General features: G+C 34.3%; 1 protein-coding gene across 1 annotated transcript in view; it reads left to right on the forward strand.

Annotated features, from left to right (window-relative positions):
* FSIP1 (fibrous sheath interacting protein 1) overlaps window positions 1–24,421 on the forward strand; it is a gene marked incomplete at its 5' end in the record, with an annotated part of 79,595 nt that overhangs the window by 22,630 nt on the left and 32,544 nt on the right. Inside the window, one exon of the mRNA XM_082761362.1 lies at window positions 1,913–2,050. Within this exon, the coding sequence (XP_082617488.1) occupies window positions 1,913–2,050 (138 nt within the window). The remainder of the gene's footprint in view (window positions 1–1,912; window positions 2,051–24,421) is intronic.

Consider the following 24,421-nt stretch of genomic DNA (forward strand, 5'->3'; position numbering starts at 1 on the left):
ACAAGTACATGCAGAAGCTGAGCTGTTTGTCTCTAAATTTGACATGGATTAGGACAGAGATCTGCATAAGGTTGGCTTCAGGAAATTGTGTGGGGAAGATAATAATTTGAAGGTACTACTTTTCTGATTTTGACTCCACTCACTGTTAACTTTTAAGATCAAGCTGGTACTGTAGCAATATTTTCAGAGATGCTGTTTGCAGTTTGAGCTCTCTTCTTGATTGAAGGCTGAGTTCATATAAAAATGTCAACCAGGAGTCCTTGCATACAACGTGTGCAATGAAAAAAAGAATTAAATCACTAAAATATTTAGTGATTTCTCAGTACCACTAATTGCATATTCTTAATTGTGTTCATAACATTGTTTTTTAAATCAAATGATAACTGCAACTCTAATCCAAGCAGTTAGTGCTCCATATGGATGACAATGCCTCTATATATGCACAGATCAAAAGATTGGATTTAGGAATGTAATTGCAGAAATAACTATAATTTTTTTACAATGAAAAAGTGAAATATGCTACTGCTCTATGATACTGCTCATACCCTTTTCTCCCCCAGGATTCCATGGAAGATTTAACTTGAATTAAAATCCCTGGGAACACAAAACCATGCAAATCATCTTATTAGAGGGAGAGTCAGTTATACTTTGGACTCATTTGCCAAATCTGTATTTATATCACAGATGTAAAGCTCCTATCCTTGTTTCATGTATTAATAAACACAAGTTTAAATAAGTCATTTTTTGTGTGTGTGTGTTCTATGTAGATGTAACTCATGCAGTTTTATTGCTATTGGGCATTATATTTAACTAATAAACTCCCTTTGTATCTAGAAGCCAAGTTTTAGACACTCAATATTAACAATTTTGGCTTTAGGCAGTCTTCACATTAAATTTGAGTCCAGTTTTGAGACATTCCAGTCATTAACAGATGCTGCTGCTTATACCTTTGTCAGTTACGGGAAAAAATTGCTGGGACTGTGGCACAGCCAACTACTGCTGATACATATTCAAATATCTGTACTGTGTTTAAAATAAGCTTATTTTCAGGCATATAATGGTTTAGATTTCAGAGCTCATAGATTTGTCTGATGTTCAGAAAAAACGTTTTGTAATGCTTACAGTTTTTTCAACCTTGTAGTTGAGAAATTGTAAAGATTATTCTCCTTTCCGGTTAAGACAAGGTAACTGAAATTGTTCTGCTTGCATGTGTTTATTAAGATAACTTGAGCTGCTTCTGAAAATAAGAATGAAAAGAGCATGTTTTTCTTAAATGCTTGCTCATGTTCCTTTGGGTTGAATTGACCAACAGGTTTTTGTTTTTTTTTTCCTCTCCCTTATTGGTTTACTTGGATTCTTATATAGGATCCTTGGCTTGCAACAGAAAGTCCTGATTTTTTCAAAATAAAACATAGCTTTGCTGTTTTGCCAATATTTGCCATTCTTAATGATCTAAATGTCTCAATGACCTTAATGTCATTCGTAATTATCTAAATTACTTTCCGTTCTTGCATGTAATGAGACTATATTGAAGCTTGAAAATATTCAGCACTGATATAAATTTCAGAATCTGATCCAAAGCTACTTCAGGGTATGAGAACTGTTTAATAACAATTGCACAGCTAACTCACACTTGAACTGTGAGAGAGGGTTTCTTCTTATTTACCGTGATGTCTAGTAAATAAAGCCTACACTTCAGTTCTGATTCTTCTGCTCTCTTCTGAGTTGTCAGTGATGTCCTGATTCTGTTCCCTGTATCATTGATAGGAGCAAGTTTTTCAAACCCTTGCTCACTAGTTATTCTAAAGATTTACATGTTTTCCTGATGGAAACATGTCAATGGAACACTCTTCTGGCTGTGAAGCAATACAAAGTCATGTGTTTAATTTCTGCCTAATCTTTCTTTCATCAGGAGTCTCTGGTTTATGCAAACAGAACCCTAGAAGCAGTTCCAGGTGAGAAGGTTCTACGAGACAATAAGGAACATCGTGATCAACAAAACCGTCTGAAAGAGATAGATCATCAACTGAAATCTCTACAGAGAAATTTTGTAAGTCTCCTATTTTTCATTTGTTTTTCCTCAATTTGAAAACTTCAGAGTTTATAATTTCATTTGTCTTTACAACAAAATCCCGTTCTGCAACCTTTTGTTATTCCTGAAGGAGTTCCTTAAGAAATATACAAGCAAAAGTCTCAAATAAGCTTTCTTAATCTGGGAGGTATTTTTCAGTTGCAATGCATCTTTTTGATTAACATTGTGTCTTTCAAAGTGAAAAAAAATTGCTCTTCTCTCTTCCCCAGAGGGGGATACCATTTATAAACAATCATGTGTAAATACATCTGTAAAGCATTTTTTATGGTTCATATAAATCAGCGTTCTTTGGATGACCAGGTCTAGTGGGAATGCTGTGTGTACTAAGTTATTGTGTGGTTTAGTTCTGCTGAATTCATTTAGCATATTTCTGTACTTAATTTTCATTTGATGCACGAATGTCATAGAGACGAGGGCAATTAAAAAATTAACATGTAAGTTAGATGGTAGTAAAAAATCATTACATAATTAGAAAAAGTACATCACATTGCGTTCTTATTGCTACTTTTACTCAAAAGTGGGTAGAGAGAAGGCAACTTAAAATCTAAGAGGATCCTATTATTATCCTAGTAGGCAGAAATTGTTTATTCCTAAGTCATAGAGTCAGGAGTAACAAGTCTGAACTTGCAGAACTATGTACCTCTCTCAAGTAGAAGATTACTATTCTTTTCTTTTTCAGTGAGTATAATTTATTACATTACTCTCAAGTTACAATAAGGAAATATAACTTAAAAAAATGGTGGCAGGGGAACCTCAAGGACTTCAAGAATTCTTTTAAATCCTTTTTGACATATGCATTGTAAATGTACTGTTTAATCTGTGCTGTTTAATCCTAAAGAGCTATAAAACAATCTATACAGAGGAGGATTAGGGAGAAAATAAACAAAACATTCTAAAGCAGATGAATTAAAAAGAAGAGTCCTAAGATGGTACAGTTGTCATTTGGTCTGAAAGCTCATGTTGGCATTTGTTTATATGTTGAATCCCGCATAGATCTTTTGAAGAACACAGAAAGAAAATCTCTAAATCTTTTTTTTTTTTTTTTAATAACTTTGAACAGAACTTTGAAGGCTTGTCTTACTCACATAAGATCCAATGAAACTGCTGAGGGCTCAAAAGTACATTAGTGCATTAGTGAGCAATCAGTGACTAGCAGTCAAAAACTGGGTATATATGCATATTTTTAAGATTTGAACATGTTTAGTGTTATGTTTCTGCTTTGAGATTGGAAGGCTTTTGTTTTTCCATAGAAAGTGCTATGTGGGGAAGACAAACTAGTTCAGCAGTGTATGAGAAACTGACTTGAGGTGAAAACTTTCATGGGTAATATGATAAAGCAAATTTTTACTACAAACTCTTTTGCTACGTTAGCAAGAGGTATCATTATGGTTAATTGAGATGAAAGAGCTGTGCAAATGAGGCAGGTGGTGACTGGGGACAGTGAGCACGGGTGAACATTTGAAGTCCTATCTGAATATGAGAACACACCTCATTCTGTGTGGGTGACTGGGCACTGGAACAGGTTGCCCAGAAAGGCTGTGGATTCTCCTTTTCTGGAGATACTCTAAACCCACTTGGATGCCATCCTGTGCAATGTGCTCTAGGTGGCTCTGCTTGACAGAGGGCTGGATTAAATGATCTCCAGATCTAGGATGGCCAACCTTGGCCATTCTGTGATTTATCAAGAGTAAGTCATACCTGATGAACCTGATTGCTTTCTATGATGAAATGACTAGATCTACTTGATAAGCTGAGGGCAGGACTGACACTCAGCAGGATTTAGACTGGAGGAGAGGGTTTACAGGAACTTTAAGACATTCATCAAGGACAAATGCAGGATTCTACACTGCAGAGGAACCTTTCCCTCTAAAAGTCTGAGCTGGGGTCTGACTGGCTAGAGAGCAGCACTGTTGAAAAGGACCTGGTGTAGTTGTGGACCTTAGGACAGCATGAGCCAGCAGAGTTCATTGCAGGGATGAAGGGTAACAGCCTACATGGCTATGGCAACATGAGCATAGTCAGAAGATTAAGGGAAATAATTACTTCCCTTTACTTAGTACTCATGAGACTCTGCCTAGAGTATCACATCCAGGACAGAGCTGTAGTATCTTTACTGATATATGTTGTGGGAGAATGAGATATTGCTCATAAATTGAAATGGGGAGTTTCCAATTTAAAAGGATTTAAAGGGAAAAAAATAGCTCTGAGTTCATTAAGAATGGGAAGCAGGTTGCATGAAGAGACTGTGAAATCTCCATCCTTAGAAATTTTGTGGACCTGCCCAGACAAAGTCATAAACCATTACGTCTGATCTCATTGCTGACCTTGCTTGGAGCAAGAGGTTGGACTGGAGATCTCCTGACAGCCGCCAACCTATTGATTTTTCTGCTCCTACAAGGGAAAGGATCAAGAATGTCTGCACGTTTCTCAGGTAGTAATCTTTATCAGTGGATTGAAAGAAAATCAGTAAGTTTTTAATGACTGCATATTGTATAAATCAATTTCTTGCATGTAGAACAAAAATCCCTGTAGTCCATCTGTGACTTCTGGAGGTCCTTATTTCAGTAGTGGGCTTACCTTCTGCAGATCAGCTAGGATAAATACTATTCCCTACTAGTCTTTGCATTGAAGAAAAAACAGTGGTCAATTAGCATGCATTCCTGGCATCAGTTCATTTTGTGTATTTACAGAGTATGGGAACAAGACTTAGGACAAGGAGGCAGTCTTGGTTTACAGATGGTTTGCTCACGTGTGTGAAATTTACAGTAAGTCAGCATATCTCTTATCTGCTCAAAGCACCAAAACTTCCTTTTAATACACTGCTCTGTCTGCTATGCAAGTGTTAGTTAAAACGTGGGAGGCAAATAACTAGAGGAATTCTGTGGAACTTCAGTATATTGAATAGGTTAATGGGTAAGCAGATAAAATAAGTCTGTATACTATCATCATTTCCTGTTCATTGACCTTTATATCACCTTTTGTCACTACTGACCTTGTTAATGAGACAAACACAATCTGAGGAAGTGCGTCTGGGAACTCTGTGCTGGTCTACCACATGCCTGGGAAATGCGGTGGGCTGCTGACTTATTCAAGTATTTTGAATATCAATGTTCTGAGACTTGATAACAGTATTTTTTGGTATCAGCCTACAGGCAAACATTTGTAACATACTGGACATTTATCCTTGGACAGAGCATGTGGGCATTTAGAAGTCTAAATTGAAAGTCTGTAATATTTATTTACAGTGTTAAAAAATACAAAGTTCGTCTGTACCAATGTAACTCATGGCCAGGCTAGCTTTGCTGCACGCTATGAAGCACCTAGTATGGCTTAAGGGGACCTAACGTGTATTGCTATCAGTTCTGGCTATGTAGAATAGCTGTGAGATATGAAAAATATAGCATAGCATATGGATATGAAAAATTTGTGTATAAGGTCTTCTGTGAGATATTGTGCTTGCCAGAGTAGATAAAGAAGTATTCAACTGTAAATGAAAGTAGATTTTTCGTTCTAGCAGTCAAATACATAGAAAATTTACACTTTTCAGAGGGTGAATGAAGCACAGCTTCCAGAAAATACTTATTTTTTAGTTTCATGTCCTAACAACATTAGCTGCAAGAGTGGTCTCTGCCTAGAAACTCTGACAGAAATCTAATTTGAACGTTTGGGGTGAGGAGGGTGTTTGTAGATGTTACGTTTCCTGAAAAAATGTCAGTATTTTAGGAAATACTGTTTGAGGTTCAATAGGTGGCACTCTTCACTGTATGTCAGCGGAGGAATGCCTGGGCATGGTTCTATGGAATGTTATACTGGTGAAAACGTCATTTCTATGGTGTAAAATACAGGCTGTAAGAGATTTTGTCTCACTTTTGGCATGATACCAGGTGTACAGCTTCTAACATTGCTATTTTTCTAGCTTAGCCAATTCAATTGTGTTAAAATTCATGTTGTATTTAAAGATCTTCTTTACTCTTTCCTAAACTACTGTAATTCTCTGTGTAAAACTAGAAATAAATTCTCTGCTCAGAGTGAAGGAGGTGATTTGTCAGAAGTTAGGAATGTTATTTATGAATCCGTGGTTGTATTGGACTTTGTACTTTTAAAATAGAATATTTTACAAATGTCTGAGAGAGATCTTTTAACAATTTATTTAAAAAAAAAAAATCAGATAATAATTGTTATTATTTTTGTTTCCTATGTGGAAATAATGGATAGATTAACTAGCTGAATTTAGCTGTATGTATTAGGTAGTAACTTGCAGTAGGTATAAAGTTAACTTCACAAAGTTTTGGTTTTGCTGGGGGAGAGAATGCTGTGTTTCTTTCACTACCGCAATATGAAGAAATTGTTCAAATGGATTTGTACAACTGTAGTTGTAGTCTGACCCTCTCTTCATGAGGGAAGAATACATTTGTAATATTTCTGAAGGAGGCTATTTAGTAGGCACTGGCTTCTGAAATTATAACATTTATGGATGCCTCCACAACACCTTACCTCATGTATGCTGTTAGACTTCATGGTTTCAGCTGAGTCTGGGACCAAGACCACAAAACAAGGCTGGAAAATAAGGCATTAATATACTTTATGATCAATACCAAAAACAAAACAAAACAAAACAAACAAACAAACAAAAAAAAAACAACAGAAAATCTGCTGAACTGTTAGACTCCTAAGTAAAGGAACTAGGGGTTTTGCAATCTGAGGTCCTCCTTTACTTTGAAAAAATTGTCTCCAGTGAATTAATATACCAAAGAATGTATTGTATGCATTCATGTTGAAATGTATTGTGAAATTTCAATCCAACTGAAATGTATCTGTACCGTGGTTTCTGGGCCCTTGTTGAATTTCTTTTAGGTTTTAGTTTGACCTTAGTTCACTTGTTCTTCATTTGAAACCATGGCTGACTCTTTGCACATTCTTTCATCTTTCAGTTTCCTGGAAACCATTGAGCTTATCTTTGTTTGGTGAATTGCATTGTTAACTGCTGCTTCAAAAAAAAAATGTTCAGCTGCCAAATGCGTGTTGCTGAGCATTAACAAAAAGAATTTTATATGGAAAGAATAATAAATGTAGTTATTTTTCAATTGAGGCTTCCACTAGTTGGCCATTTGTGATCTAGTAGCATGTTTGGTGATGTGCTGAATTTCTTTATAGAAGATAGTAGGTTTAAATATATGTCCAAGCAATCTGTTAAGTAACACAATTTCACCTTTGCTGGGTTATAGGGATGTTTTAATTCAAATGTCTCACCCTGGAGGCTCATTCCTTCCTGCCAAAAACTAGCCACAGATGCTTGTTTTAGTGTTTTTGTTAAATATATAAATTCAAATATATTTAAAATATATATTACAATGCCACATAATTGTGTACACACACGTTACCTCTTAGCATGACTGAGATGGTTGTACCTACTTAAAAAAAAAAGTCTACTTACTTTCAGTAAGTTCTTTTAAACCATAAGTTAAATTTAATTTACTTAATTTTAAATTTAGTATCATCAGATGTCCATACATCTATAGCAATTATTTTTTCCCAAATTTAGTCAATATGGTGGCAAAGCACAATGTATGATTGTTAATTATTCAGGTGTTTTTTCATAGAATATGAAAATTACACATACTCTGTTTTCTGAATAGCTGAACTTTGCAGGAAGTTAAGCAATTGGTATAGGTGGTGCAGAATGAAAACAGAAAATGAGTATCGATGTTGTCAAGTAAAATTATCTTCAGGAGCTCAGCCAGAAGGCATGATACTTTTCTTTGTGATACAGGATAATGCATATATCTGTGAGGAAGGAAATCACGGGATAAAATTAATTATTGTTTATTGCTGGAGAAAATCTCTCAAACTGTTTTATGGCTGAACCTGTATAAGGATAACAACAATTATGTATATAATTTTGTGCCAGCTTTTCCCCTGAAACTGACTGAATTCAATGTACCTAACCCTGTGTCTGTACTAGACAAATTCCAGATGAGGTGAATAATTTGTTCCTGACTTCTGTCATTTAAAGGGAAGAAGAGGGAAAGATAAAGTCCTTCCATTTTTTTGGAGAACAATTTGTTAACTGTACAATCCTGTAATACGGTTTTCTATCACAGCGTTTTTACAAAAATTCATTGCTAAAACTTTTGAACACAGGTCCATAGTCTATGGTATTACAGTTGTTGTTTTTTGCTTGCTTTGTTTTGACTACTTTATGCATTGTTAGCCTTTGTAGGCTCTTCCTGTGTGCTGTGCAGTTACATACATGTATAAATAGCAAACATCTTTCTTTTAGTTCACATAATACCATGTAATGAGCTAGTTTCTCTATAAGCTTATGTTTCTCCATACAGGTAGATCTTTTTTTACTAAGGCATTCTCATAATACATACTTCATTTCACCAAATAAAGGAAAAAAAGACCACTTTTCTAAAGGCTGAGGTGTACCACTGTTTTTTTTATTATTCCTTCAGAAACTAACAAGTGCTAAAGTTGCCTGCTAAGTTATCACTAAGCTTCAAAAATATCTTGTTTATTCAAGTTTTTAAATAATTAATTGTCACCATAATTCTACAAAATTGTTTCGGAATGAAAAGTGATAGTGTTTTCATCTAGAAGAAAGTATTACTGTGAAATCTAAAGGTTCTTCATTTAACAGCTAGTATACACACAGAGGGCAAAGTTAAATAACATTAATAAACGGTAATTTTTTCACTCATACGATTAAAATAAATTTCCAGTCTCTTGATTGTTCTTCACAGTGTTATTGACAAGAATGAAGCAGCTGTTAGAAGTATTTATAATAACAATTTGAAAACAATATATTGCACTGCAACTTAATATAATTCAATATATGTTTTACATATAATAAATATTTAATACCAAATTATATAAAATACTAATCAGTTAAAATCTTAATGATGGTTCTATTTTGTATGGACAATATATTAATATAATACATACCTAGATGAAGGAGCCAGTTACATTAAAAACATCCATACAAAAGTAAGTAACATTGTGAACTTGCATCAAAGCTTCTCAGAAATATTAGAGAAATCATTGATCAGAAAAAGCATTGCTTGAATATGATAGCTGCAAGGAGACCTTATTTAAATATAATTTTATTTTCTAGATAAGAATGTTTAAATTCTCTATTTATGTAATGTGATTCTTCTGATCTCAAAATGTAGTTTTCAACTATTAAGGAAGGGTCTGCTACTTGTTTCTACCAGAATGTGTAGAAGAAAACTGAGAAGCAGCTCGCTTCCCATACTTCTCAGCTGCTTTTGAACAAAGGAAGTCTTTTGTCTGTTTTATCCTCCAGCCACTATATTTGTTCCCATTCTCTTTCCCAATGTCTTCCATATAATCTCATTTTATTCTCTAGAGCTGACCTTTCTTTCTTTTCTTTTTCTCCTATGTATTATGGTGTTTGCCATCTTAAAATAGCAAACAAACCATCTTTGATTACTCACCCCTCTCTAAATTCATTGTAGTGCTATTTATAGCCATTGTCCAAAGCCTCCTCCAGTTTCATGTCCCTGACATAATTTAAATTTAACTGTAGCTATGCTACTTTCCTAGTTATCTTTATTTTTCATATTCCATTTTTATAAATGGAATTTGACACCATCAAATGGGTTGTTACTGGAAATGTGTTTTGTCATAGGTGATGACAGAATTTGCAGAAACTAATTTGCTTCTATGCTATTATATTCTTCTGTGCTGTCATAAATACCCTCTGTTCTCACTGACCTTGACAATTATGAAGTAACAGTGTTCCTGTATTTGCTTATTAATTATTCATTAATTATTAATGATTAATAATCTATCTAGGTAGTACATAGCATACGATTTGCATCACTGAAATGTGGTTGTCCTACTGAGGCAAGAAGGTGTTTGCCTGTTGTTACACTCCTCTGTTGGCAAATTTAGGAGTTCTTCATTCTTTGCTGCCAGTTAGCACTGTTCTTTAATCTCTGTCAGAAAGAAACCTTGTTTCTGTTGTCCTTCTTGCACCCTGTGCACTAAGGAGGAATAGTCAAGGAGAAGCCTCTGTTTCTGTGCAAGTATTGTAGGGAAAGGCTATATTTGTCCTTTTGCCCTAATATGTTACAATCAGAATGAGACAAGTGTAACAGGGCTGCTGTGGAGAAAACCTTCTGCAACATGTATGTAGGTGCAACACATCCAAGCAGCCATAAGTAGAAAGCATATTACCTTTATGGGCGAGTATCAAGGTCTTGATCATTTATGAAGTAGTATATAGCTGCAACCTTCTGTCTTAGGGCTGACGGTTATGTAAATCAGAGTCTACAATAAATGTCAACATAAAAGAAATCCCGTGGCTGTAAATGTTTATGCATGTGTGCCTGGATGTCTGCATGTACAAAGTGTGTAGCAGAACTTGTAATCTTGTCTTGAGTCACTTCAACTTGTTAGGACAAGACGGATGTGTAGTCAAACAGAAGTTGTAAATGTGGAGGATGTAAAGCACATAGCAGATGCTCAGAGTGCTGATACTCTTGTAAACTACGTCAAACTATTTGACAAACATATGGGGTTACTAAGCCAAAAGCCTCTTAACTATGCTACCAGGGTGTTACTTTTATTATAAAGATATGTAATTTTGGTGTTGACATCTCATGTATTTCAGCTGAAGCTGTATAATCATTTATGTATTTTCATCTGTATTTTCAGAATGATTCTCATAAGTACACTTATTTCATTAAATGTATAATAAAATTGATACTACAATTAATATATTAACACAAATTGATGACATACTGTGATACATCTGTTAATCAGTTTTACAAAAAAGCTCACTTGAAAACCATAAGTATTTCTTTTCTTGTTGTTGTTGCCTTTTTTTTTTTGGCTTCTAGAAATAGTTTCATGAGGTGACAACAGCAGTATTTCTGACAAGAATGGGATACTTTCATTTTCAGAAACATTGTAATCCTGTTTACAGAGTCCAAGAAAGTTGAAAGTCCATAAAGCTTTGGAAGTTCAGCCTCATTGATCGAAGTAGTCTAATTACATAGCATATTTTTTGTTATGTTGCACAGTGCGTACCAGTATCAAAAAATACTTAGGAAATTGGGCTGTTCCCTCTCCAGAAAATCTTCACCTAAAATATTTCCTCTTATTAGGCATCTGAAAAGCTAAAAGCATATACATTTTTTAAATGGAAAAATCAAATAAATACCTAATCTTTTGTTACATATGGTTGCCAGTTTGGCAGAGTTGGACATCTCGTGCATGAATTTATTTTCTGATCCCCAGTTTGTGCATTTCTATGCATCGCTGGGCAGTGTTTGCTAGAAATGTTCAAAGCATGCCAACACATCCAAGCAGCCATAAGTAGAAAGCATATTACCAATCACGGTCACAATTATGCCTCTTTTCTTTCAGAAACAACCTAGAAAGTTAGCATCTGTCTTAGAGTTCTTTTCTTTCTTCAACCCCAACAATTTTCATCTCAGTAGCATTAACTCCATTCTCCTTCACACAAAAGAGTGACCCACCCCCTACATCATGAAGTTTGAAGGGAGAAAGGACATTGTTGGAGGAAATTAAGATAATCATTAAGGAACACAAATTCAGGGCCAAACAGCTTAAGTTAGAAGGACACTATCTCTCTAGCCTAGAAGTGGGCAGGATGCTCTTCTGGAAGAAAGGAAGCTAACATTATGAACACTGCCTTCTATATACTTTGAGATTCTTTCATGGAATATGTATAAACAGATTAGTGTGAGGGGACTAGGAACAGCCTTTTTGCAGAAAGATGAATTTTGTTTTCCATAGTACTTAGTTTCAGGGCTGTGGTGAAGAGTTTTTATTCAGGCTTGCTTATATCCTTATCATTGAGGTCTCTGCTCATGAAGAGGGATAGTAGACAGAGACTTTCTGGACATGTACTTCAGTAACTATGAAAGGCAAGTGTAATTGTTATTACACAAATTGATTGCCAAATAACACAATCAGTTCTTTTCCCCAAACACAAAATGCAGTCAAAATTAAACACACCTCCATACCAAGAATCTCCCTTTTATGCCCTTTGCGACCACCTGTTTGTTAGAACATCTCTGCATTCTTCATGTAGTTGTCTTATTTTTCTGACTCGTGGGAAGTTCCCCATCCCTTTCTAGTGGGATCTAGGCATTGTTGCATGTGCAACATACATGTGGGCAGACAGTCTTTTGTGCATGCACTGCTGATAGTCTTCGGTTAGATATGAAAGGCTACAGACATTTCTCTGAGTGAATTTATCTTCTTTAATGGCCTACTGTGAAGTAGGATAATATAATGTGGTAGAGATATACATGTGTATTGAATATTAAAGAATAATTTTTTTTGCTAAAATAATATTTAACTTTCAATATTCTGAAAGGTTTCACTTTCTGAGGTGTTCCTGGAAAAACAATGAAAATTGGGTACATGCTTATACAAACATGAAAATATGATTCTAGCAGACTTTGTTGTTGTTGGTTTTATTCATATCTGCTTTTCTCTCTGTAAATCAAAGCTTTCCTGCAAAGAAAACTGAAGGGAAAGTACTGTATCTCAGCAAGGAGCCCTCATTCTATGGGAAATGAACATATCATGCCTGTCATCTGCTATAGGTTTAAGTGTAATAGAAACTCATTAAGAAAGTGCAGGAAGTTCCTTGTTAGTGAGGACCAGTCCACAGGACTTCATCCTAAGCTATGTGTATTACTGTCTAAATTTCATAAAATCTTCTTATGGAAGAACTTATTATTTTTTTCCAGTTAGCAGCCAGTGTTCTTTCAATCAAAAACAAACAAACAAACAAAAAACCCTGAAGATTCTTACATTAGGATAAGATGGCTTGTTTATAAATATAGCACTTTTTGGAAATCATCATGTATTTAACAGTTCTGTCTACCTGTGTGATTGGGAAAGTAATTCGAGTTGTTTATTGCTAGAATTGTCACTGTCGTGTACCAGTACTAATCTTGTACTAATTTGTCACTTAAGTTAATTGGGGAAATCAAATCTAATTTGAATTCTGACAAGTGTTTTTATTACCATTATTTTGATGGATGAAGCTAGAAAGCAGTACTGAGGATGTAACTACAGAGCAACAGCAAGAGCAGCAGAGAATTTTTAGAGTAATACAGCAACAAAAGAACAACTACTTCCTTGGTTTTGTTTATAAAGGAAGGCACTGTGGACTTGTAAGTTTTACTTGTAAGTAAGGATTTTGAAGTACAGTGCCATGATGGTTTCTCGGTACTTTCTCTGGAAGGTATGTCTTTAATTAATTCAAACATATAATAATAATAATAAACTTGAAATAAGTGCATTCAAGGAAGGGCAAAAGTCCTGTATAGAACATGTGGAAAGCATGGCCTGATTTTTAGAGAAAGATGAGATTTAACATTTATGGATGTATTCATCAAACTCTTCATGAATGATATATATGAAGTGTAACCTATAAATAGATTAGGAGTATAGATGTGAAGTGTGGAGAGAAATAACTGATGTGTGGTGAATTCATGCAAATATAGCATGCAAACTTAGTAACAAGCTAGCATCTTCCCAGTTGAAAATGGTAAGGAAACTGAATTCTCAGTGGTTGCATTTACTTTATGAATAACTTTGATAGCAGGTATGTTTGGTCTCACTACCACATGACTTTCTGTCACTGTCCAGTTTCTAAAATTGAAAGTGTTGGTTGTTTTTGAACACATATACCTACCAAATAATTTTTGCTTGGAGGAGGATTTATTTATTCTACGTGAATTTATCTTTTGGTGTAAGTTCCAATATATAAATGGCCTATATAAAATATATACAAAATATGTGTGTCTACATGTACACACAAAAATATATACAAATATATGTATGCAGCATATATTTATGCTATATATATATAAAGAACACAAAAGTTTTATAATATATGTTTTATATAGAGAGATCAGCAGGAAAATGAGCTAATATGAAAATGTAGACTCCCAACATTAATTGTACTTTTATATTCTCATGAAAAATAAGAGAACATGTATTAGTGACAAATGATTGAATTTGTTTTATTATTACATGGTGTAGGACTTGTGATTTTAATTTTTTTTTAAAGGAAGTGTTGTTTGATAAAAGGATGTTCTTGGTATGAAATGTCACATCTGTATCTCACTTGTTCTATTGCCAGGGGTTTGCAACACCATTTAGCTACAGAGAAAAGTGAGTGAGTAAATCTTTTAATTAACCTCCATGATTATGCATCACGCTCTCTTCATTAAACGGATCTAGCAGGGAGAAAAGGCAGTTGTTTCTAATAATTTTCTGGTTCTTTTGTGGTTTGTATACTTCAGTGTTCTGAAGGTCAGATAGAACTACCAGACCATAAAATCCAGCCAGCGAGAGATCTGGAGCTAAGAGAGCTCAAGGATTTATTAAGTGATGTGAAACTCTATTGTTTTGTGCATGTGTTACATAATTGCTGTCAATGCAAGGCTGTTAAAATTCCCTGCTAGTAATAACACGAATACCATTTTATAGCTTCAAGAGGAGATAAAAGAAGTTTCTTAGTCAGCACTTCAACAATATCACAGCACATGTCAGTTTTATTATTGTGGGGCTTTCAGTTTTGGCAGATGCTCTCCATTCTGGCTGTGGTGTGGTAATTACCATATAAATTAAGCAGTGAAGTAAGCTGAGTGCAGCCTTATCCCTGCTGCCTGTAACCAGGTTGCAAGTACTGCAGTGTGAAACAGGCATAATTCAGGCTGATTATATTTAGAAGGCCACGTTTTGAAATGCTGGGCCTTTATCTCCATTCAAGTCAATTTTAAAAGTAAATTGAAGCTGTTTAGTTGCTGTGCAAACAGAAGGATCATTCTTTCTCCACAAGGTACTCTCCATAATAACATTCCAGGAATTAGTTTAATCCATCCAGGTTTGATTCATAGCCACTAATTATATTTCAGTATACATTCTAATGCTTCAAATTATATGTGTCCTTACCTTAATGAGTTGTAACTAGTCCTTAAAATGGGAGCTTTGCACTTATCTTTTGTATTATAACAGGCTTTACTTTGAGATTTTATGGGATTAAACTGCTATGGAGAGTCTAGCTAAGATAGTGAGCTGAATTAGGTAATGGAATAATTTTCTTTTGCTTCGCGTGTTTGTTCTTAATTCAGTTTAATTCTGATCAGTTGGGAAGCATTGGAAATGTTTATATCAAGATTCCAAATACAAATTACTCAGATGATAGGGAGAAACTGGACATTTTCTTCCATGTGTTAAGTAACTGCATGTGTGAAGAGTGTGCAAAGAAAATAAAGATGATGTGAACACCTGGTGCTGTTTAAAATTAAAAAAAAAAAAAAAACAGTGTTGGAAAACAAAAGCCTCAAAAGAAAAATGGTGCTACATAATTTTTATTTTATTTTTTTTCTTCTCGGTATCATATTTCAGAAGTCAAAGCATTTTGGAGAACTGTGTAAGTTATGCATGATGTCATGGACACAAAGTAACATGGCCAGTGTTTGTCAGTGAGCTGTTGATAAAGCTGATGACATTACAGTCTTTCAATAAATTCTCCTTTTAAATTTGATGTCACGAAAAGAGCTAGAGCAGCAGCAATTCATTCCATCAGTGTGAGCATACACGTAATTATATTTTGCTTTACTAGGCTATTTTCGCTATAAAGTGTGAACCTGCAAAACTATTTGCTGCTTAATAGAAAACTGTTCTGATCTTTTAGCAGGGAAGAAAGTAAAATAAGGGATTTTAATTTTTATGCTTATCTCCCCCCACCCAAGGAGAAACCTACAAGAAATTATTTGAGGCTATTGCATTTATAAAAAATTATCCTTATTGTATGCAAACTTCAGAAGTAGATTTCAATCTTATCAGGTTTTCCAGGTGCTTTTGGTATAAAAACTGGTTTTTGTGATTTTTTTTAAGTGGAGAAGTTGGATTTCCTTTAACATTCTTCACATGGAACTGCAAGGTAAACAGAGAAAAAGAATTCAAATCATAGGATTCATAATCCTTAAATAATATCAGAATTGTATTTAAATGTGGTGGAAATGAACACCAACATCAGAACCAGTTCCAGCTCTGCTAATGTGTTCTTAACAAAGCTCCTCTTTGGAGTCAGGTATTTGTTTTTCAGCTCGTTGTATGCTCTTTTTTTTTTTTCTTTGTATATTAATATGCATTGCTTAATAGTTAATTTACTTATTTTTCTAACCCACAAGTTTAGGTAGCTTCATGAAGAACTTTGATATGCAGATAGATGGTAGATGATGTTAGGTGACTTGATATGTTTTGGAGAATACTATTTTTTTCTCATTTTAGTAAGATTTTTCTGAGAAGAAAAAATTAGATCTGTATATGTATCATTGTGTACATTGCTTTTAAGTCTTACTGGTTAAATTGCCTTCATTAGGGCTATTTTGGATTTACATTTTCTCAAAGATTAAATCACTTAAAACATGCCATAATCCCACATAATCTTTAGAGAATTTACATAGGAATATGAGTGGTCGTGGAGATCTGCCTGGGCAGAGTCATTTGAAAATTTAATGCTGAAGTTACTACTCAGTTTTGATACTCATACCTCTCAGTAAATGCTTAGTTTAAGCATCTTTGGAATGCCTGGTGTGGTAAAACCTTTGTGCAAGATCCAGCTAACAATCGTTGAAAACAATGACTTGATGCTGAGAATACAAGAAGGGAAGACCTTGGTTAACCATTAAAGATGTGTCACAGTTAAAGTTCGGTACATTGTCAAACCTGCTTAACAAGCAAATACACACAACAAAACTACTCCAAACTACTAATTATATTATACCACTTAACTTATTATTTGGATTCTTGCCAGGTAGAAAATGATTATATTAAACCTTACTTGTTCGTGTCTGACTTCCCTGTAATCCTGTGGGGTAATAAAAAAAAAAAAAAAAAAAAATCATGTGAAGCAACATTTCATGGGAAAAAGGTGCTTGACAATTGGCAAACTTAATATTGCATGGGGAAAAACTGCGTTCCACATCCATCCTTCACTCCTAAATATTATTAGTTCACTAATTAGTTCACTAGTCATTCAATTACCAAAAATAACTGTAAATACAAGTAAAATGCTTGTTACACCTGACACTCTTGCACTGAGTATTTGGTATGAGAATCCAGGACATTGATAAAACCAATTACAGTATCTCCATAGACTGGATTATGTGGGAAGTGCACAGCTTTACCTTGTTTTTACTTTCTCTAAGGTATCTCAGGCTTTTGTTTGTATTCTATTTATTATTATCTGTAGTGCTTCTCTTTGTCTCGTGTGTGAGTGGACCAACCAAACTAAGCAGGGCAGTGGTAGCTCTCAGTGCCTACTGGCAGAGTTAAGAGGCTGCTGCGTGTGGTTCCTTACTGTTACTTCTATGTTTAGTCAGTTTTGAACACGGAATAAGATTGGTTACAATAAATTCCATTGGGCATGAAAATAAATTTCTCTGAAAGGACAACAAACCTTAATGTGAAATTTGAGTCTTGATTTATATCTTTCCCTCATTTTATTTCTAGAGCATAGCATGTAGCAAGCACTTTCCAATTCATTTTGTTCTTAATCTTCCCATTTCAATATGTCTCCCAAACTGGTTTGTGTAGTAATAACTTCTTTGAAACTATGAGCTGCCAGATGTGCAAATTCAATAACCATATAAACTTTAAGGTTGGGTTAAGGGGCAGTGTTGTATAACTTTGGTACCGGATACCAGAAACTTATGCAGAAATGCAGTGAATTTGTGTTGATGAAAGCTAGAGAGAACAGTCAAATTGTGTTATTTTATCTGCATACATCTTTAATACTGTAATACAATGAAACTGCTAATGGCTTTAAGAAGAATTTTAAGAGGGAAGGAGCAGGTGAAGACAATATACTGTAGGAATAATATAATATGCAAGACTGAAAACTTCTGCCCTTTCTTGGAGTTTTTGTGGTATAGCGAGACAAGTTTTGAATGTAGTTATTTTAACAAGGTTGGTCCAGCTGAACTGGCTAAACATTGTCTTACAGGACAGCATTTCAAATGCAATCATTAGCACAACTTTGTGAAATCAATGCCTCCTGCAATGAGCCTGTTTCATCTACACAACAGCCTGTTGTCAGCCACGGCTGAAAACTGTAGGTAGTTTCTCCTTTAAAAGAAAACATTACATTATTGGTTATTTGTTATTGTAAGGAAAAAAAAAAAAAAGAAACGAAAACTTTTAAAAATTGCACGTAAAATTAATATAGACTGAAATAGCAGGAATGTTCTTTGAATGATTCTTGCAGTCATAAAGTGTAAAATGCTTTAAAGTAGTTAACATGCATATTTTAACTTGGTGAACTAGTATTACATTGGTACAAAAAAATGCAGTCTGCAAATAATTAAACAATAATTAAAACAAGAAGAAACTAGATCCCTTGTAGTGCTAGGATCATACTTTGGAAAGCTGATGTTCTCAGCCTTTTTAAATTTCTTTCTATCAAGTAGCCCAAACTTACTTGTACTGCCAGTTCCTTCACAGAATCCCTATGTACAGAAAGCAAAGCAGTTTATGTGTATGCTCTAAGCATTAGGGAGGTGCCAGGTAAGTTTAGAGATGGAGATTCCTTAAATAAGATCATTTCTAAGCCCATGTATTCATTTTTTCCATTGGTAAAATAAATCATATCAAGACTGTAGAAAACCTTGATGTTACATGAACAAGTACACAGTGCAAGTAAATAGAATTAGTTTAGTGTAGCCATAATCCTGCACGTTCCTTCAGGTGCTGTCCCCGAATGCTGATGTTTGTGCTGGGGCATCGAGTTACCTGAAAAGTATACAAAAATCATGCAGTTTCATCCTTTCTTCTTGAAATGTTCAAATTCACTGCTAAAGTCTAAGTCAATGTTCTAAGCTAAAGGCAGTAATAATCTATGCTCATTTACAACCATTTATAACATAAAAAATTCTGTCAGACTGATATTACTAATTTACTTTCTGAACGACTAGAAAGCAGAATGCTATCGTTTCATTTAGAGCAGAATACTGTTTTTCTATGTTTTGAGTACAGGATGAGTATTATTGCTTGGATCAAATAACAACTCTTTTCATTCTCAGGCCCATCTTGTTTTGAGGAATGTCATTTATGTGGTAATTTCCTTTAGCATTTATTGTCTGTCTAAATCTTGAATGGAATATATTACCTGTGGCATAGATTTTAAAATAAGTTCATCTTGAATATCTCTTTAGGGGAGGGTGGGGGTAGGTGGTGAGGGGGAAAAACTGATGTTTTACTGCTGCTTCTGCTTTCTTAGAAGTTTGTAAAATAGGTGATTCAGAATTACTGTTTCTTTTGAAAATGAATACTTTCATTTAGGTATAAACATAGAGTGATACAATGATCCTGTAGAATGGACCCCTAAAGACCACCTAGTTGTAACCCCCCTGCCCTGGACAGGGATGCTGCCCACTGGACCAGGTTGCCCAAAGCCCCATCCAGCCTGGCCTTGAACACCTCCAGGGATGGGGCATCCACAGCTTCTCTGGGTAAACTGCTTCAGTGCCTCATTGCCCTCTGAGAAAGGAATTTCTTCCTCATGTCTAATCTAAACCTACTCTATTTTAGTTTAAAGCCATTACCCCTTGTCTTATCAGTACACATCCGTTTGTAATAATCTTTACAGCTAAACCACCTAATTGTTTAATGAACTCTAATCTTTATAGATTTTGGAACAGTTTTGTCGTAAATGCTCAAACTGGACAATCAAGAGCCTTGTTCTTTGTTTTTGTTGTTGTTGCTAGAGAGTTGAATATCCATTTGAAAAAGAAGATTCCAAATATTTATTTTTTTTTCTGGAAATGTTTATTATCTTCTTCTTCATATATATTTCATGTTTGGGCACAGTAGTCTTCAAAATGAACTCTGGAATAGAAAACTAGCAATAACAGAAACAACAGCCTTGTCTAGTCTTGACTTTGCTAGTAGGTTGCTAGCATACAAGTTGTTTAAAACAATTTGTTAATTTTAACATCACAAATATTTTTGTTCAATGTAGGAAGTATCAGATACATAGTTTTGATTGTCCAAACTCCTTTGATTTTTTTTTTTTCTTAAACTAGATATGTCTCTTAAAACTATTAAAATTGTTACTAGGCTGAAGATAGAAATAGTTTTCCTCTCTAGTTATCAAAGTTATCTTTTGATCTGATATTTAACAGGACCACTCATATTAAAACAAGGCAGGAAATCTTGTACGCCCGTTTTCTGTGGAAGAAAAAATGGTGCATACAAGTCACAAAAGTTTTTCTCTTATGTTATTGTTTATAAAAGCAGAAGCAGGATGATGGTTTGGCTAAGGGTGTCTGAAATGTCGGTAGTTCATCTCTGGCTTTTGGCATCCTTTAATTATGACTGTGGTCTGTTGGCATATGTCTGTACAAGCTAGCCTTCAGTAGAAAGGGAAACCTAGCAATAACTGGGGTTTTGTTAGTGCAACATGTAGACTAAACAATGAGGTGGTTAAGTGTTAGGAATTCCTGTTGGATTTCAAAGTGTTTTACTTCAGAGAAATGTTACTGAGTTCTCTTTCATACCATATATGAAAGGCATATAATATCATATATAGAGAGAACTTTTTCTTAATTTTGTTTTCCTTCTCCAGAACAGACATAATGGCACTGTTTTAAAATACATGGTCAGTATTTGTATATTTGGATGCATCTGTGGTATAGGTTGTTTTGCTGATGTTTTTGTGATGTAATTGCATTGTCTATCAAATGTGGAAGTGCAAGCTCACTAAAATGAGCTTTGTTTTGTTTATATTCTAATTGTGCACATGCTTAATGATGTTCAAATACAGAAAGAAAGCATGACATATATTTTAGGGTTGTCATTTTCTTTTCACTACTCACAAGAGTATTATAAAACCCGATCCTGCAGGTCCATCCTTGTATTATGAATTTAATGAAGTATTTGTAATCAAAGTTTGTCTGTGTATATTTAGGATTAGGCCTGTAATTTACATTGCTAGAAATTATAAAAAATGATAGAGAAATAACGTAATTCATTATCATGGCCTATACCTAGGTTAAAAAATAATAATAATTCTGGCTTAGGCCGTTTGAGGGATTTTTTAAGATAGTAAAAATGAATGCATCTTCTAGGAGAAAAATGTAAGTATAATTTTCTGGTTACACATAGTAGGCGGATTGATTTTTACATTTCCTTATGTGATAATAACTTAATTAATAAAAATTAATAACTTAATTTTGAACCTACTTCTACAACACTAAAAACTAGACAGAAATATTATGTCAGTTCTATTTGTGAAGTTTGTGTTTTGTGGCATTTTAAAATCACCATTAGCTTAGCTTTGTGCATGTATGAGTGTATTTAGATGTGCTTAGAATGCTGTCTTGGTCTTGCCTAGTTAGGCAACAGAAACCTGGACTAAATTTTCATAACACCATCATATCAGTCAACTGAGCATAGCACACACATGCTGTGAGCAGAGTTAATTTCTCATGCAAATTAATGTTTGCGTATGCAGGTACCACATTTGAGCATAGTAATGTGGAGATTTGCTTTCACAATAGAAAAGCGCTCATTCTGTATACATAATAAATTAGATGCACAGCTCTAGTAATGTGAAAAGAGTTTTTACACGATGAGATGATGTGTTGCAAGGTAGCTGTAACCCCTCGAGATGGCTGGCTGTGAGGCAGTGGAAACAGGACAGATTCGTCTTTGTTTTAATTTCATTTAGTTGTCGGTTGAATTCAGTCACTTTGTAAAGCAAACTTTAAAAAATTTATTTTATTTCTTTCTTAGTCAAGAAATATCAGTCTTCTGATAATGCAATTGCTTTATTCTTCCCTGAAAAGCTCAAGCAATGATTCATACACCTGAGTTTGTATAAGAAATAGGAAACTTTTTTTGCTGTGGGTATGTTGTTTGTCTGGACGTGGTTTGTACCTATGCTATTTAGATGTACCATTACCGATCTACTTTGAGACCAACTATTTTCTGCTTTTATGGGAAGCAGACGGAATGTCTGGAATTCCACTTACAAAAAGGAATCTGTATCCTGCTGAGTAATAGCAAGACAATTGTCTTTTTTTTTTTCCCCCCTAACTGCAGATGTAAAATTCAATACCAAAGGCACGCAAAATATTGAAGGTGATTTACTGCAAAGGTTTAATATTGTTTCTTAAATTACATAGCTATGAGGAGTATATATGGCTGCAGGATTAATTGCAAGAGATATAGCATAACCTTTTGTTGTGGAAATATATTTTGAAAAGGAAGAAATACAAATCATAAGTGTAAATCTTTATTTCATATTAATTAACATTTTAGATTTCGTATGCTTGTTGCTGTTCATTACATGTATGTGTACTTCCCGTAAGTTTACCAAGTTCAGTTACGCAGTGACAATTGCAACGCTTGGCTGAGTGCATTTGGTTTATGTTGATGACAGGGGAAGCTGGAGATGCTCACAAAATTGTTGTGAGAAGTAGATTCATCGCATTTTTAAGAAATTTAAGTACATTTTTTATGACTTAAATATCAGACACTTCTCAAAACAGCAATGAGCCACAAATATAGGTTCACTTGCATGTTCAGTTCATAAGATGTTATATGCACTGCTTATTTATGTTACAGCTAGTGATGCATTATTTTAAGGAGTTCACGAGCATCTCACCTAAGAAACCCCTTGGCATCTTTTTCATAAATAGTATTTTGTTAGTGATATTTTCTAGTTTTCAGCCTTCTTTCAGAGGAAAAATATAGTGGTAAGATAAAGATGATAAAAATACATTAAAATGAATTCAACCCATTATTCAGCCTGCAGTTAATACTTGCTCATGTTTTCAAAGTCATGTGGATTTTGAATAAAATCAATATGAAAACTGTAACTGCATTCCCGGATTTTAACATTTTAGGAATTCATTGTTATTTTTATAATGAACTTAACTCTTAATTTTCTTCCTTAATACTTGGATTGACAGTTGAAATAATATAATCAGTTATGTTACTAACATAAAAAATATTGAATTGAACACCATTTTTATGTTAGCAGATACCCAATTTTAAATTTGACATTCAGTGTATAACTTTTGACCACTTATTTTTTATCTCTATTTGTCACTAAGTTTTTAAAAAAAAAGACAATTTGAGATGTTGACTACTATTAGGAAGCACACCTTGTAAATGCAGAGTCCATACAGATAATTTTTAAATTTAGAAGCACATCTTCATAAGTAGTTTAGTTTTTGGATGGGCAGCGGAATACTCTAATTTTTCCCATATTTGATATGAAGCCTTCTGGATTGTAGAAAGAGTGATGTCAATCTGTTACGGACATGAAAAATTTCAAAAAGAAAACAAAACAACAACAACAACAAACCCACACTTGGTCTCAAGGAAATACAGCTAGCAAATGCTTTTTTTTTTCAAGTTGTGAGTACTTTGGATTTTATAATATTATTACTTGTAAACTCTGGATAAAGTGCTAGTGCAAGATCATGATACACTAAATGCATAGCGCATAAATTTTCTATTTACAACTGAGTATGTAAAATCTCTTCCTTTTAAGTCTATTTTTAATAAAATCTAGTATTTTTACAAACACCAGTATTAAAAGTATAGGAGGATGGCACTTAATCTTGCATGAATTATAGATTGTCATACACGTTATGACTGAAGAAGGAACATTTGCACTGTGTGCACACATGTACTGTTTTAAGTGGGGAAATACGATTTCTGGAGCTTGAGATTTTTTAGAGGAAGTTAAGACATGCAGATCATGATGAAGCCATTGGAATTTAGATACCTTATCAGTTTTCATATATATCTTTGTGTAGGGATATAGGGATATAGTATTTGCTTTCTAGACTTGTTTCTTTCATAATGATGATTTTATTAGGACTGCCTTTACTGAATTACCTAGACCCCTGTACACAGGTCAGAACTCAGGGACTTAACTGGTTACCAGTTTGTCTCCTGTTTGTAGCTTGCCTTAACCTTCTTTGATTGCTTCCATGGGTTTTGGCTTTTTAGATGACTTCAGGAAATAAATTTATTTTACTACTTTGTCTTCAAACCACTAGTAAGTTACTTTGTTGGTAAATTGTGGTGAATAAATTCACGTTGTTAAGTCCAGAGGGAGAAATACTGTGTAGGCGTCCTTAAAAAAACAGAATGAAGTGTTTGGAGAGAATGCTATCATATTTGTACAAAAATGATGTACACATCTTTGTCTTGACTCTGTGGCTGAGGGCACACTCTTCCTGAATACTCTAGAAGTCATTTTAGGTATGAAATATCTATGAG

This window comes from Aythya marila (genome assembly GCF_965140915.1).
Source record: "Aythya marila genome assembly, chromosome: 5".
Taxonomy (NCBI): domain Eukaryota; kingdom Metazoa; phylum Chordata; class Aves; order Anseriformes; family Anatidae; genus Aythya; species Aythya marila.